The 15,443-nt window shown below is 39.0% G+C and overlaps 1 protein-coding gene across 1 annotated transcript in view; it reads right to left on the reverse strand.

Moving 5' to 3' along the window:
- KPNA3 (karyopherin subunit alpha 3) overlaps positions 1 to 9,375 on the reverse strand; it is a 49,028-nt gene extending 39,653 nt beyond the window's left edge. Inside the window, exon 1 of the mRNA XM_070732380.1 lies at positions 9,194 to 9,375. Within this exon, the coding sequence (XP_070588481.1) occupies positions 9,194 to 9,268 (75 nt within the window). The 5' untranslated portion in view covers positions 9,269 to 9,375. The remainder of the gene's footprint in view (positions 1 to 9,193) is intronic.
- Between the last annotated feature and the right edge of the window lie 6,068 nt (positions 9,376 to 15,443).

A 15,443-nucleotide genomic window follows, 5' to 3' on the forward strand; every position in this document is an offset into this window, starting at 1 on the left:
ATACATTCGATTTAGTGCTTATACTGAGTTCAGTTTTGGTCATGATACAAAAAAGATGTTGAGACTCTGGAAAGAGTTCAGAGAAGAGCAACCACAATGATTAGGGGGCTGGATACTAAACTGTATAATGAACAGTTGCAGGAATTGGAAGTGTTTAGTCTAGTGAAGAGAAGGAATGCAGGTGACATGATAGCAGTATTCCAATATTTGAGGGGCTACCACAGGGAGGACGGATCAAACTATTCTTCAAAGCATCTGAGAGCAAAATAAGAAGTAACAGATGAAAGCTTAACAAAACCAGATGCAACCCAGAATTAAGAAGAAATTTCCTGTTAGTGAGAACAATTAGTCAGAGGAACAGCTTGCCACCACAAGGTGGTCTTCCATCACTGTAGTTTTTAAGAAGAGATTGGAGAATCATTTATTTGAAATGGTAGGTTCTTCTGCTTGAGCAGGGGGTTGGTCTAGGTAGGAGACCTCCAAGGTCCCTATATCCTACTGTTCAGTTTGAGTGCATTCAGTCAAAGAAAAATACAATTACAGAATATTTTTGGATACAGATGAAAACTTCAGGGATGCTGCACACCTGCTGACTTCTCTCTCTTGTGAATAACAACACTGTATCAATTTGATGATGTACAAAACAATCTTTCTCACTACAATTGTAATAACTAAGCTTAAGTTTCGAGATGAAAAACCTCTTCCGAACTGGTAGGGAAGTTAGGTAGATTTCTCTACTACCTAAAGTAAGAGGGATTTCCTGTTGAAAATGCTTCAGATTCACCTCATGATTAACAATATTAGCAATAGAAGTGCATTAATAAACTATACTGGGAAATAATTACGGTATGTACTATTCTCCTAGCCTAATTCACAATGTGGAAATAAATATGGCAATCTTTTCCAATCGGGTACTCTCAAGATGTTTTATGATTTCAGCTCCAAAATATTATGCTGGTTAGGAATCAGCTTAACCCATCTATCAGACACAAGGTAGGGTGGTTACTGGAAAATATTGTAAACTGTAATTTCAGCTTGCTGCAGTAGAAGCTATACACATAAGTATAAATATACACATGCATGCCTATACATGCAACTATGCAGTATATTCATTAAAAAATGCAGCAATATTGCAAAACTTAACCTGCAGTTAATAACTATCATAATAAATTTCTTTTTCAAGTCCTAGGGCCTTCCAACTTGCACTATGGTAATCATGAATTACATTTGCTTATATTTTCTCCTCTCTTCTGAAACCTATCAAATTATTCATCACAGCCCTGAGTTCAGATACAGACATTGAATAAATCCTTCTCTATATATATTTGTGTATAAAAGAAACAGAATAAGTAAAATTATTCTGTTATTTTTATTCAGATTATCAAAATTATTCTCAAAAATAATTAAGAACATTGTTGCTAAAATTCTAACCCTGGCCAACTATTATCAGAAGTCCAAAGTAATAGAAACACATCTTGCCAAATTTCAGGGGTTTGTTAAGTTTGTTAAAACATACATATAGGCTGATGTTACCAATGAACTACATTAAACGATAACACTCAAAGAAATGTATTGTAATTAAAATATGCTGATGAGGATCATAAATTAATTTGAATGGACACATTCCTAAACAATAAGTCAATCATTTTAACTATGGTTGTTAAAGATTCAGAGGCCAAGCACAAAAGACAAATGGGAGAAGGCTAATATGTTCATGTTTTTCTTTTGTTCATTATTATCCCAAATTTTACCTATTAAAAGATACTGCCACTATGGATCAGAGTTTGCTTGCTTGTTTTATTTATTAGATCAGAGGTGTGAAACTCAAGGCCCGGGGGTCGAATCTGGCTTACGGGATTCTTAGATCTAGGGCTTCCAAGCTCCATTTTTGCTAACAGATGATTGCAGGAAGCCTTCGCAGACAAAAAACATAGAAACATAGAAGATTGACGGCAGAAAAAGACCTCATGGTCCATCTAGTCTGCCCTTATATTATTTCCTGTATTTTATCTTAATATGGGATGGATGTTTATACCAGACATGTTTAAATTCAGTTACTGTGGGTTTACCTAGCACGTCTGCTGGAAGTTTGTTCCAAGCATCTACTACTCTTTCAGTAAAACAATATTTTCTCCTGTTGCTTCTGATCTTTCCCCAACTAACCTCACTTTCCAACTAACCTCACTTTCACTTTCACTTTCACTTTCCTATTAAAAACACTTCCCTCCTGAACCTTATTTAACCCTTTAATATATTTAAATATTTTGATCATGTCCGCCCTTTCCCTTCTGTCCTCCAGACTATACAGATTGAGTTCATTAAGTCTTTCCTGATAAGTTTTATGCTTAAGACCTTCCACCATTTTTGTAGCCCTTCTTTGGACCCATTTAATTTTATCAATATATTTTTGTAGGTGAGGTCTCCAGAACTGAACACAGTATTCCAAATGTGGTCTTACCAGCGCTCTACACAGTTGGATCACAATCTCCCTCTTCCTGCTTGTTATACCTCTAGCTATGCAGCCAAGCATTCTACCGCCTTGATTGCACTGTTCACCCATTTTGAGATTGTTAGAAATCACTACCCCTAAATCCTTCTCTTCTGAAGTTTTTGCTAACACAGTACTGCCAATATTATACTCAGATTGAGGATTCCTTTTGACCAAGTGCATTATTTTACATTTGGAAACATTAAACTGCAGTTTTCATTGCTTTGACCACTTATCTAGTGAAGCTACATCATTTGCCATATTACAGACGCCTCCAGGAATATTGGACACTTTAGAGTCATCGGCAAATAGGCCAACCTTCCCTACCAAACCTTCCCCTATGTCACTCACAAAGATATTAAAAAGAATAGGACCCACCGCTTGTAACCAGGCTCTGCTCAGAATAATCACCATTAACAACAACCCTCTGATATCTACGCTTCAGCCAGCTGCAAATCCACTGAATTAAGTCCAATCTTCACTAATTTATCTATCAGCTCTTTATGTGGAACCGTATCAAAGGCTTTGCTAAAGTCCAGATAGGCAATATCCATGGCACCACCTTTATCCAACACCTTTGTGACATAGTCAAAGAAACCAATGAGATTAGTCTGACATAATTTGCCCTCAGTAAAGCCATGCTGGTTTGGGTCCAATAAGTTATTGGTTTTTAGGTGCTGATTTATCCTCTTTTGGTCCATTTTTGTTGGCAGAGCGCTCAGGCCACCATAGGCATCTCACACACAAGTGATGTTGAGCTGGCAACGCCTAACCTGGCCCCCTGAGGTCAAACATAACCCTGATGCAGCCCTCAATGAAATCAGGTTTGACATCCCTATCCTGTATTAGATTGTTTTTATTCTGCCTTTATTACTTTTATAAGTAACTCAAAGCACCAAACAAACATACTACTCCTTCCTCCTATTTTTCCAACAGAAACTCTGTGAAATTGGTTGGGCTGAGACAGTGACTGGCTCAAGGTTACCCAGTTGGATTTCATTCTGAAAGTAAGACTCGCATCTCCTGATCACTAGGCCAGCACTTTAGGAATAACTAACTATTTTATTGAGATTTTCAAAGATTCCTTCTGAATAATTAGGCATGCTGAAGTAAAAACTTTACTGTCATGAGAGACAACAAAGTTTGGCCAGGATTGATCAAAATCAATTGACTGTTTACAGATGGGGGTGTCAAGCTTCCATTGCATCATTTTTCCCTTTGCTAAACCAGGTGTGGCTATGGTTAGCATGTGATGCATCCAATCCACAAGTTTCACACCACTGGTTTAATAGTCATGAAATACTGATCCAGCTGGCATTGTTTATCTCTTTAAATGCACTAAGAGGGTGAATACTTTTTCACAGTGGTACATCACGTTAACCTTTGGTATGAAAGAAATGCAATGTAGACTAGACTTTTGGCGTGTTTTTCTTCCAACTTAGATTCCCTTTACATACATCATTAAAACTCACATAAAAAGTTAAAGATATGCAAAAAGATCTGATTTTTGGGGGGAAATACTAGGATTGAAATTCTATAATTAACTGCACTGCACTCTGTATTGTTAATTGATTCTTGTAGATTCAGGCAAGAATATACTAACAAGTGATTTACCCTTGAGGAGATAAGATGAAAAGAATGAAGTATTTTTCAACCTTTCTTTTCTCATCAGCTAAAAAGCAGCACCCTATACTACTTTTCTCTTTTTAAATAGGGGAACAAGGAAATGCCACCGAAATACAAAAGCCCCCCACCCCCAACAATTGTGTATTAGAAGCAAATACATGATGAAAGAAAAGCAGAATATTTAGGAAAAGAGCCCTCATCTGATTTTCAGCATCTTCAGTAGGTATCATTCCACACAGCTCTGCCTCTGGTTTCAGAAAACTATAACTGGACAAAATGTGTAAAATGAGTCAATAATCTGACAGTCTACAATTCACAGTGAGCAATTCTTAGTTTGGAAAATGTAAGCATGGAAAGATACTGGCTGAGGAGGTATATCTCATATCAATGTAGCAAGACAAAGGTTGATCAGTTGATGCTCATGATCCTATAGTATTAGTATATTCAAAATGTTTGTCTCTTTATAATCAAAACTCTAATACAATCATTGTTTTAGCAGCCATTCCACAGGTACTATATATATGTAATGTATACAATGTGAATGCCAAAATACTTAGTTTTTTTTAAATACACCGCTTTTCTTTTTCTATACACAAACAGCAACCCAATTTCCTGTCCAATAGTGTTTATTATACCATAATTAGGAAAAAAAGGGAATACACTGAGAAATTGATAAAATGTTCCCAGTTTTATCGAAGATAGTCTTAAAATTTTCCTTTATTAAAAAAAATGATCTGACTTCCTGAACCAATAAGAAAGATTCCAAATTACTTTTTACTTAGAGTGACAAAATAGAATTATTTACAACTTAGAAGCACCAAGATTTATCTTATTAAATTTGCTTTTTCCAATGAACAATCATTTTTGCAATACTTAGTCTGTTTGCTGAAAATTAGGTTGGCTTTTGATACCAATAACCGAGGTATTCTCCTGAACTGGTTGCAGGTGCTGGAAAAGGGAGGCACTGTATTGAGCGGTTCACCTTCTCCTCAAGTAATCAGTCTTAGTTGGTTGTTTTGATCGGGTAGGGCGGATTGTGTTCTTGGCCCATCACTGTGGAGTGCCGAATGGCTCTCTCCCCTTCTGTTTAACAACTACACGAAACTATTGGGCTTTGGCATCATCAATATGTTGATACCCAGCTGAATAATCTTACCCATGGGTTGCACAGATGAAGCTGTCAACATACCAACCCAGTTTCTGCAGGCTGTGCAGATCTAGATAGGGAAGAACAGATTGATTCAATTCTGACAAAGCTGTAGCTATGATTCTTTGATTTCCCTGAGGTGGGGGATATTTTTATTATTGGTCTTGGATGGGTTGTCCTTTCCAATTCAAAATAGCAATTGGGGGATCTTCCTGACAAGCAGCTCCTGCTTCAAAATATACTAACTTTGCCTTATTCTCAACTGAGAAGCTCTTCAGATATTTGTTCATGCCCTCATCTTCTTCATGATTGGACTATTGCAATGCACACTGCCCTTGAAGATCATCTGAAAGCTACAGCTGCTGCAAATTACAGTGGTGTGAACAGTATAACAGGCACTTCATGTTATGCATTGCATAAATGCACTAGATGAGCTGCATGGATTGCCAGTAGGCTTCAGGTGTAATTCAAGGTAAAAGTCATCCTACATAAAGTCCTTTGGGTGCACTCCAGGTCCCCTTTATCAAATGTTGCCATCTATTGGAATCGAGGGAGAATGTCTCCTATCAGTATCCCTGCCTTAATCAATTCTGATCCCAGGATTGGGTTAATATTTTAATTGATTTATTTGTGATCCCCAGTCCTAATCTGTATAATTTATTATTTTGGTTGTTTTACTCTGCCTGTTTATTTATACTTAACCATTTGTACTGTTTCTGGATTTTAAGCCAACCAAAGTCTAATGAAATGAGTGGCTATAACAAATGTATTTAAATTAAATAAAGTGTTTATATGATGAACATTACTGAAAACTATGTCATTTAAGTCACTCTGTCCAGACTGCAGTAAGAAATTAATTTCTATATTTTTTATGCTTCCTAATTTAACTTTTTTTACAAGGTAAAATTTGATTTGTTTCAGGCTTTCTTGTTACTCCTCTCTTTAACATTATCTAATACTGGTTTGGAGTTTAAAGATTTTTTTTTTAAAAAAAAAACACCATGGATTGCCTATTACAATCTCATAATGGATATGTTATCCTAATCTTGGGAGAAGATAAATCTCAATGGGTTAAAAGAATCAAAGTTTTACATTTTAAGCCCGCAAAGTATGAATCAGTCAAAGACTGATACAATAAAAACAAAATATTTTTCAAATACCTAAGTAGTATGAAACATTATCAATGAAGAAATATGATTTACTGCTGTCACTACAGCACTAAAAACATTTCTGATACACCTTTCTTTTATTTATGCCAATATTCTTCAGTCTGCCACTATTTTAGGGATAAATGCTTCTAGTTGCTCCTTTAATCTTGACTGTCAGTTTTTTTGACGGAAAGGGGGACAAACATGTTTTAAGCACATAAACTGTAACATTAAATGGAATAGCACCATCTAGTTTTCCTATGAAATTCAACTTTCTTGCGAACCATTGTATTGATTAGGCTACAGTTCTTACTTGCATTATAAAGTCTTTAAAACTATAATCTTGAAATATGGTTCTCTATTTCAAGATTACAGTTTTTAGAACTTTATAGATTTATTTATTTATTCAATTTTTATGCCTCCCTTCTCCTTAGATTCAGGGCGGCTTACAACATGTTAACAACAGCACTTTTTAACAGAGCCAGCATATTGCCCCTACAATCCGGGTCCTCATTTTATGCACCTCAGAAGGATGGAAGGCTGAGTCAACCTTGAGCTGGTAATGAGATTTGAACCGCTGACCTACACATCTACAGTCAGCTTCAGTGGCCTGCAGTACAGGACTCTACCTGCTGCTCCGCCCCAGCTCTTTGGGGATGGGGATTTAACATCACTATTTAATCAGGCTTGAGGTAAAATCTAGGGATCTAAACAACATAAGCATGTTAAACATGCCACATTTCAGTAGAAGTATTGCAAATACAATCAATAAAAAATATAATGTATGCAATATATGCTACACATATATGCAACATATACTTATCAGTACAAAGAGGAATTTTGCTTCTTTTTAAAATGTGAAAATGCAATAATTTCTTTAAAGGTTTGATTAGCTAGCCACCACAACTATAACTGAAAAACTAGAAACTTTACATATTGTTGATTATTAGAGCCCAGAGAAGAATACTGGCCCACCATTATTATATCTGAAGTTATCAAATAATGAAAGGAAAGGAGTATTCTGAACTCTGAGACATGTCATTACTTATTTTGATACTAAAATCGTTAACTAGTATAGAAATCCATAATTTCCAAATCAGGAAGATTCAGAATGGGCAAATATGGGAAATATTAATATCTACTAATAGGAAACCTTACAAACAATTATCTCTGAAGGATTGGATGAGTGATCTCCAAAGTAGCTAGTTCATAAAATGAAGTATAAAATTAAAAAAATATGTATTATGCTTATGTAAGAAAAGAATTGAATTCTATTACATTCTAAGTATACTGCTATACACTATCGGATGGCAAATCTATAAAGTCTAAAAAAATCAGCTATAATTAAACAATATAGTCTGTCCCTTACATTTATTATTAATTTATATCCTACCTGTACTTGCACAAATCAGAGCAGTACACATAATGTTCCTGTTGTGGTTTGTTTAACCATAATTTTTAAACAAGCCACATCTGACCAGCTGCTACTACAATATATTAAAGTTATTGGTGCATAAACTGTCAAAACCAAAGAACTCAGCCTAAGACTATATTATTATAATAACAACAGAGTTGGAAGGGACATTGGAGGTCTTCTAGTCCAATCCCCTGCTTGGGCAGGAGACCCAACACTACTTCAGACAAATGGTTATCCAACATCTTCTTTAAAACTTCCAGTGTTGGGGCATTCACAACTTTTGGAGGCAAACTGTTAGGAATTTTCCAGGAATATGTTAGGAATATTCCATATTCCTCAAGCTATTATCATCACTTCCTACCTTTAAATTTAAATACAGTCTCAGAAAATTGAACTTACATAGAACAACTTAATTTTTTTCTTCCTTCTTACATTTGTAGTTAAATGTGAGGCACTGCTGTCAGGTAAAAATACAAAAGCTCACTTTTGTTAAGGAGCAAGTGATCTCACAACATAAAATGGTGTTCTGTGGCTTATACCTTGAATTAAGCATTTGTTGAGGGGGTAAAATTAAGCTTTGTTCAGAAAATAAGAATGACCCAAACCAACCCAGTGGACTATATATGTATCCAGAGCTGCAATTCACTGGAGCAATAAAAGCAATAAAAGGAAGATCCAACTTGACAGAAATTCCACGGAGATGTAGAGTAGGTGCATGAGGAGTAATTAGGAAAGCAAACAGAGACAGTGTAAATCTCTTCCCAAAGCCTTATTAAAAAGGAAGCTAAAGAAGTGACAGAAATAGGCTGTCAGAGCTTTCCTAAGTATCTCATTCGGAATCAATCCAGCATGTACACTATTCTGGAGGGGGTGGGGGAGTGGGGAACGATAAAGGACAAAGAAGATCGGCCAAGCCCCACATTTCAAGCGTCCTTGGTGAAGAGTCAGAATAAAGATTACGACCTGCTTCCCCCACCACCAGAAGGTGAGCAAGACTGAATCAAGCTCTCGCTCTGCTGCCAGCATTAGTATTGTGTCTCAGACAAGAATGCAAAACGAGCTTGATCAGCCCCGGCTCCCTTTAAGTCTGGGGGAAAGAGTCGGATCACAAAGGGAGCCTGAGAAAACCCGCTGCCCGCCCGCCCACTTAAGGGCCGGATTCCCCCATGCCGGCCCGGTGGAGGTGGGCAGAGCGAGCCAGGCCGGGCCCAGCAGGCAGATGGCGGAGGCGGTGCGTGTGTCGGTGCGTCTGCCTACATGGTCCCAGCACCGGGCGCACAGCCACCAAGCCTCCTGCGGGCTGAGAAAGTAAAACCCGGCCACTCCCCCACCAGGCGGAAAGGGACTGTCCCGAGGCCGGCACAGACCTCCACGTCGCGGCCCTTATTCTTGAAGCTCTTGAAGCGGTGGTTCTCCAGGCCGGCGGCGGCGTTGTCAGCCATGACGACGGCGGCGGCGGCGGCAGCGGCGACTCTGGGCTGAAGGAGCGAGGACAGCGCGCGCGCGCGAAAGGGGGGGGGGCGGAACGGGCAGGCAGACGCTCAGTGACGAAACAAACGGGAAACGACGGAGGGCGACGCATGCGCCTAGCCGTCTGGACGGATAGAAATTCCGAAGCTCCAGTGGCCGGGAGACTGAGCCTACTTTGGTAGGTTCCATTCGTTTTTCTGAGCGGAAATGACAGTTGCCCACGTGCGGCTTAGGAATCGAGGGTTGAGGCCGGGCTGAATAAGCGGGAAAGTAGAGGCTGAAGGGAAAGTAGCTGCTCAGTTTTCCTCCTAATCCGTCTGAAGTCCGCTAAATTGTCTCAAATTCACTGAGGATCCCAGGGAAGAGCTTAAACTGGCAGCCACCGTGAAGGGACGAACCGGCGGGCGGGCGGGCTGTTTGGGTCAGCAGAAGGGACGCGTTTTCCCTGAGTGCGAAGTGGTTATGTGGCCTTGGGGAATTTGGTCATTATGTTTTGTAAGTCGACGGCGATCACTTGTCGCCAAGGTAGGAACCCGACTAATTTTGCCTTATTGAAGAAACCGTGGCTCAACAGACATATTTGATGTTTCTTGCTTAACTCGCCATGGAAAGCAACACTTAAACGTGCACTGCACGTAATGATATGCTCACCTACAAACTATGCAACACTTGAATGTTCAGTAGAGTTGAAAATTGAATTAGTTTTTCCCTCTCATATTGGGATAGCTGGCAATATTCGGAAGCCTATTAAAGAATCCCATGGTCAATAGCCGTCTGATCATTTCAAAATCACAGATCTTTGCATGCTCTGTCATGAGGTTGCCCCATAAGACAGCCATCCCTGAGATATGTGGCCTTAATATGAGATATGACTGGATTTATTACTTTACATTTGCAATAAAATGGGAAAGTGCAAAAATTTGTTCTGACTCAAATACCATGGTGGGACTATTTTTTTTTAATACTGAAACTTGGATTGGCATATTTTGAACGAATAGAGGTTTAAGACAATCCATCCTTGGAAACTGGTACATCCTAGGGGATTTCTGAAACTTTCAAAGAGTTTCCCAATTGTTGGTCCTAGCTGATACACTATATGGCAGTGATGGCAAACCTTTTTTTGCTTGGGTCCTGAAAGGGCATGCATGTGTGCTATTGGCGTACGCATGTGTGCCCACACCCATAAAGCAATGCCTTCCCCCCATCCATGCATGCACAATCCCCCCAATACTGCCCCCCATGTATGCACACAGGCCGCACTGAAGCCTCAGGATTTCCAGTAGGCCCGTTGGCAGCGGTGGGCTGCTGCCCAGACAACCGGGAGGGGGGGTGCGCGCATTGGGGTAGCGAAAATGGAGCTTCACCCCAGAGCACCCAATTTGCACTGAAAGATGTAGAAAGAAAATGCAGGGCGTCCTGCATATGCCACACCCACAGTGTGGTAGTAAAAATTTTGGTAGCCCTTCACTGCCCATTGGGCCTGTGTTTTACTATTCACAGGCTTTGGAGGCTTTCCTGAAGCCTGGCAAGGGCAAAAATGGCCTCCCCCCTGCCCTCTGGAAGCCCCAAAATCAGCTAGCCAGTGCACACATAACCCTAATCCATGCGTGCTGGAGCTGACTTAGGGCAGTACTTCACATGCCCCCAGATATAGCTCCGCAAGCCACTTGCACACGTGCCACAGGTTTGCCATCATGACTATATGGAATGCAGAGATTCCAATGGGTAGTTAATATAACCACACTTAAGTATTTTCCTCTAACAAAGGCAGCAGTTGGCTTTATAAGTTAGTAGAGAATAAATACCGGTAGATAAAAGAGACAGATGGGATGCAAGTTGAAAAAAAGCAAATCTCCAAGTTTGATCAGAAGCAAGAATGTTGATTTAATAGCAGTGATATTAGCATCCTCAATGTGTGACTTTTTTTCTTTTTTCAAAGTTCTCCAAAGATATTTATCACTGAATAAAATTACTGTTAAAATGCTGCAGTTCAAACAGTTTAAAATATATTTTAATTTATATAACTGCCCATCTCATCATAGTGACTATGGGTGGTGAACAAGTTAAAAACAGAAAAAGTATTAATCAGATGCCAAGAGAGGGACGGCATACAAATCAAATCAAATCAATCAATCAATCAATCAATAAATAAGCAAGCAAGCAAGCAAGCAAGCAAGCAAGCAAGCAAGCAAGCAAGCAAGCAAGCAAGCAAGCAAGCAAGCAAGCAATCAACCAAATCACCTTGTAGGCTCTATTTCCAAACCCCCAATCCAGAAACACAGCCACATCATATTCAAGGTCTTGCAAAAGACCTTTATACACCAACAATCAAGGGCTAATCTAATCTTTGCCCCCCAAAAGACAGGCAGAATAACCAAAAGCTCTCTCTTCCTGGCCCTTTAAAGAAGACATTCTTGATGGGACCACTTCATTCTGCCAAATTAGATGAGATGTGTAGAGATACCTGGGGAGAAGTCCCTCAAAACACCATCTGGTATTTTTTCAGATTTTCAACTACTGTACACAAAAATAAGGTTCCCTCATCTGTGTAGCCAACACCCAGACAACTATGGAATGATAGTAAGAGATATAAAAACTATATCAAAGATGTGGATAAGGTTCTTTGAAGGAAAATGTAGACATTTGTAATGATTATGGTTGTTTGCTGTTCTTTTAGGTTGATAATACTTATCAAAGGTTGGCTCTGTTCAGGAACTGATTTTTTTTTTAAGGTTTTTAGTTATCTTGAAGGCCATGCTCTCATAATCAATCTCTAAGCAACTCTGTCTGGACTGTGAAAACCATAATACCTCTCAGTCAATTGCAGCTACTCTATTTGCAGGAAGATATTTGAGCCACTAGCAGTGATATACAGTAATTCTAAAATAATTTGGATTATATTGATTTTCTAGAGAATAATGATGTTTTCTGGCTAATATTTACTTTGATTTTATTTATATCCCACCTTTATTTTTTTTATAAGTAACTCATTATGGCAAATGTACCTAATACTTTTCCTCCTCCTGTTTTTCTCACAACCTTGTGACATGAAATGGGTTAAGAGTGAGTAATTGGCCCAAAGCCACCTAGCTGGCTTTCATGCCTAAATTGGGACTAAAACCAGAGAAGGGCTACCAAAATTTTTACTACCACTGTGGGCATGGCTTATACAGGATGCCCTGCATTTTGCTTCAACATCTTTCAGTGCAAATTGGGTAATCTGGGGTGGAGCTCCATTTTTGCTACCCCACTTTGTTCCCCCACCACCACTACCACCCCAGTTCAGGCAGCAGCCCACCGCTGACTAAATCTCACAAGCCAGCACTTAATCACTAGACTAGACTCCAAACAAACCAGTAGGGTTAACTGATAAATCACTGAACAGGTAGTTCTTCTTTAACAATTAGCCATTTGATTGTTCAAAATGTATAAGAGATTCCCTCCCTCCAAGCTTCTTACACCCAGTTCTGGGATGCCAAAGATGGCTCTTCCTAATGGTCACATGATTGCATTTTGAATGTTTGGCAACCAGCTCCTCTTCATGGCGGTTGCAGTGTTCTGCAGTCCTATGACCACAATGTACTTTTTGGAGAGTTTTCAGCCTTTTCAGCCAGTTTCTGGTAAAAAATGCTTATGGGATTCACTTAAGGACCATGGTGTTCATTTAATGATTGCCCTGGAAAAAGTCATATTGAGCCAGTCACATGGATACCTTCCAATTTCCACTACTTACAATTAAATTTCAGGGCTCCATTATGGTCACAAGTTGAGGATTACTTATAGTATACTGGAATGGCTTTTAAGAGCTGACATGATATGATATGCATCCCAGAATCCATTCTTTCAGAATGAGAAATGTCTGTTTCTAATTTGTCTCAATTCTATAGTCTAGATATAGAATGCAACAAATACTGATGTGATGTAGCCTTACTCCAAATCTAGAGATGATTAAGAGCATATACTTTGGTTTTATGAATACAGATCTTACAACTGAATCTCCTTATTTTCGAAAAGGTCTGATAAGAACAAAATGCTGGAATCCACATTCTGAATACTCATTGAAAAGAGATGTAACAATTTAACAGAATAATAATTGGAAAGGGACCTTGGAGTTTTTAGATTAGATTAGATTATTAGAGTTGGAAGGGACATTGTAAGTCATCTAGCCAACCCCACCCCCTTGCTTGAGCATGAGTCCCTACACCATTTCAGAAAAATGGCCGTCCAATCTCCTCTTGAAAGTATCAGGACTTGGAGTTCCTACAACCGCCCCAAGACAAGCTGTTTCGTTGGTTGATCGCCCTCATTGTCAGAAAGTTTCTCATTTCCAGGTTGAATCTCTCCTTGGTCAGCTTCCATCTTTTATTCCTTGTCTGGCCTTCTGGTGCCTTAAAAAACAGTCTTGACTCCCTCCTCTCTGTGGCAGCTCCTCAAGTATTGGAACACTGCTATCATCTCTCCCCTGGTCCTTCTCTTTGCTAGACTGGCCATGCCCAGTTCCTGCAATCGCTCTTCATATGTTATAATCTTCAGTCTCCTAATCATCCTGGTTGCTCTCCTCTCCACTTTCTCTAGAGTTTCAATGTCTCTTTTGTAGTGTGACCAGAACTGAATGCAGTATTCTAGGTATGGTGTAACTAAGGCTTTATAGAAGTGGTATAGTACCTCCTTAGTCCTGGATTGTATCCCTCTATTAATACAATTTACGATTGAATAGGCTTTTTTGGCTGCAGCTGCACTCTGCTGGCTCATGTTTAGCTGGTTATCTAAGATCCCTCTTGCAGTCACTGCCATTGAGTGTGATTTCACCCAGTTTATATTTATTTGAAGATTTTGAGGCAGCTCTGCAGACTTTTAAAGCTGATTTTATTAGAGAGTACATAAGCAACAATTTATTTTGAAGATCTATATTCAGAGAATGTGAAGGGTAGCTTGTAAAAATTTAATATTGACAGATAATATATGAAATAATAAATATGCTATTGAAGATATGGAATAGGTTAAATCCTAAAACATGTTCTATCATATCTCGTAACACAGTGGAGGGAGATCTGTTTTGACGATCACATTCAAATTTATGTAGTGTTTGAAGATCACAGGTTTTGTCATGGTTGAACAAAATGTAGATTAGAGGCCAGAATATTAAAATGGAAGAATTTAAATTTATATTTAACATTATAAATAAAATATGCTATCTGTTGTAGCCAAACAGATGCCTTTAAGAGGACAAGGAAAAGAGCATGAAATAAAAATGATCCAGGATGGTATATATTTAAAATTTAGAAATGAATTGTAAATCAAATTCAATTCTAAAAATATTTTAAATGTTTATATTGTCAACTATATCCTTTTCATCTTTTCAAATGCCCTATAACAACCAAAAGAGATGTTCATTACACATACTTTAGAACAGTGATGGTGCACACAAGTCATTACCCTATGTCAGCTCCATGCTGACCAAGTGATATTTGTCCTTGGGGAAGGCTGTTTCGCACTCTCGAGGCTTCCTGAAGCCCTGGAGTGCAAAAAACAGCCCTACAGGCAAACCAGAAGTTCAGAAAAACAGACTTTTGATTTGCCTGCTGGGCTGTTTTTTGCACTCTGGGGCTTCAGGAAGCTTCCCCAAAGCCTCTCGAGTATGAAAAATAGCACAACGGGCAAATCGGAAATCTGTTTTTCTGAACTTATGGTTTGCCTGTTGGGCCGTTTTTCACTGGCCCCAGGTTCAGAGAGGCCTGTGCGCATGCACCGGGCAGGGTTGTGTGCATGGACAGGGGCAGTGAGGTGGGGCGCATGTGTGGGGGGAGGGAATGGGTGTGCGTGCGTGCGTGTGCATTTGGCACACAAACCAAAAAAAGGTTCGCCATTACTGCTTTAGAATATTCTATCTTTAATTTTAAGAGGATCAAATGGGCAACTAGCTAAAATGTACCTAGGAACACATACTGTTTGTTATTATTACCCATTTTATTCCTTACTGAAACAGTTCCCAGAACTTTTGGTTACTGTAGTAAATTGGGTTAAATGCATGACTTTATAGTTTTATAGGTATCTTTCCAAGCACAGAATTTGGAGTTCCAAAATATTTGCCAATAACGCAAATTGAATTCATATGTATATCTGTAACTATTGGAAAAGAATTTCCCA

This window comes from Erythrolamprus reginae, chromosome 1, assembly GCF_031021105.1.
Source record: "Erythrolamprus reginae isolate rEryReg1 chromosome 1, rEryReg1.hap1, whole genome shotgun sequence".
In the NCBI taxonomy this organism is placed as follows: domain Eukaryota; kingdom Metazoa; phylum Chordata; class Lepidosauria; order Squamata; family Dipsadidae; genus Erythrolamprus; species Erythrolamprus reginae.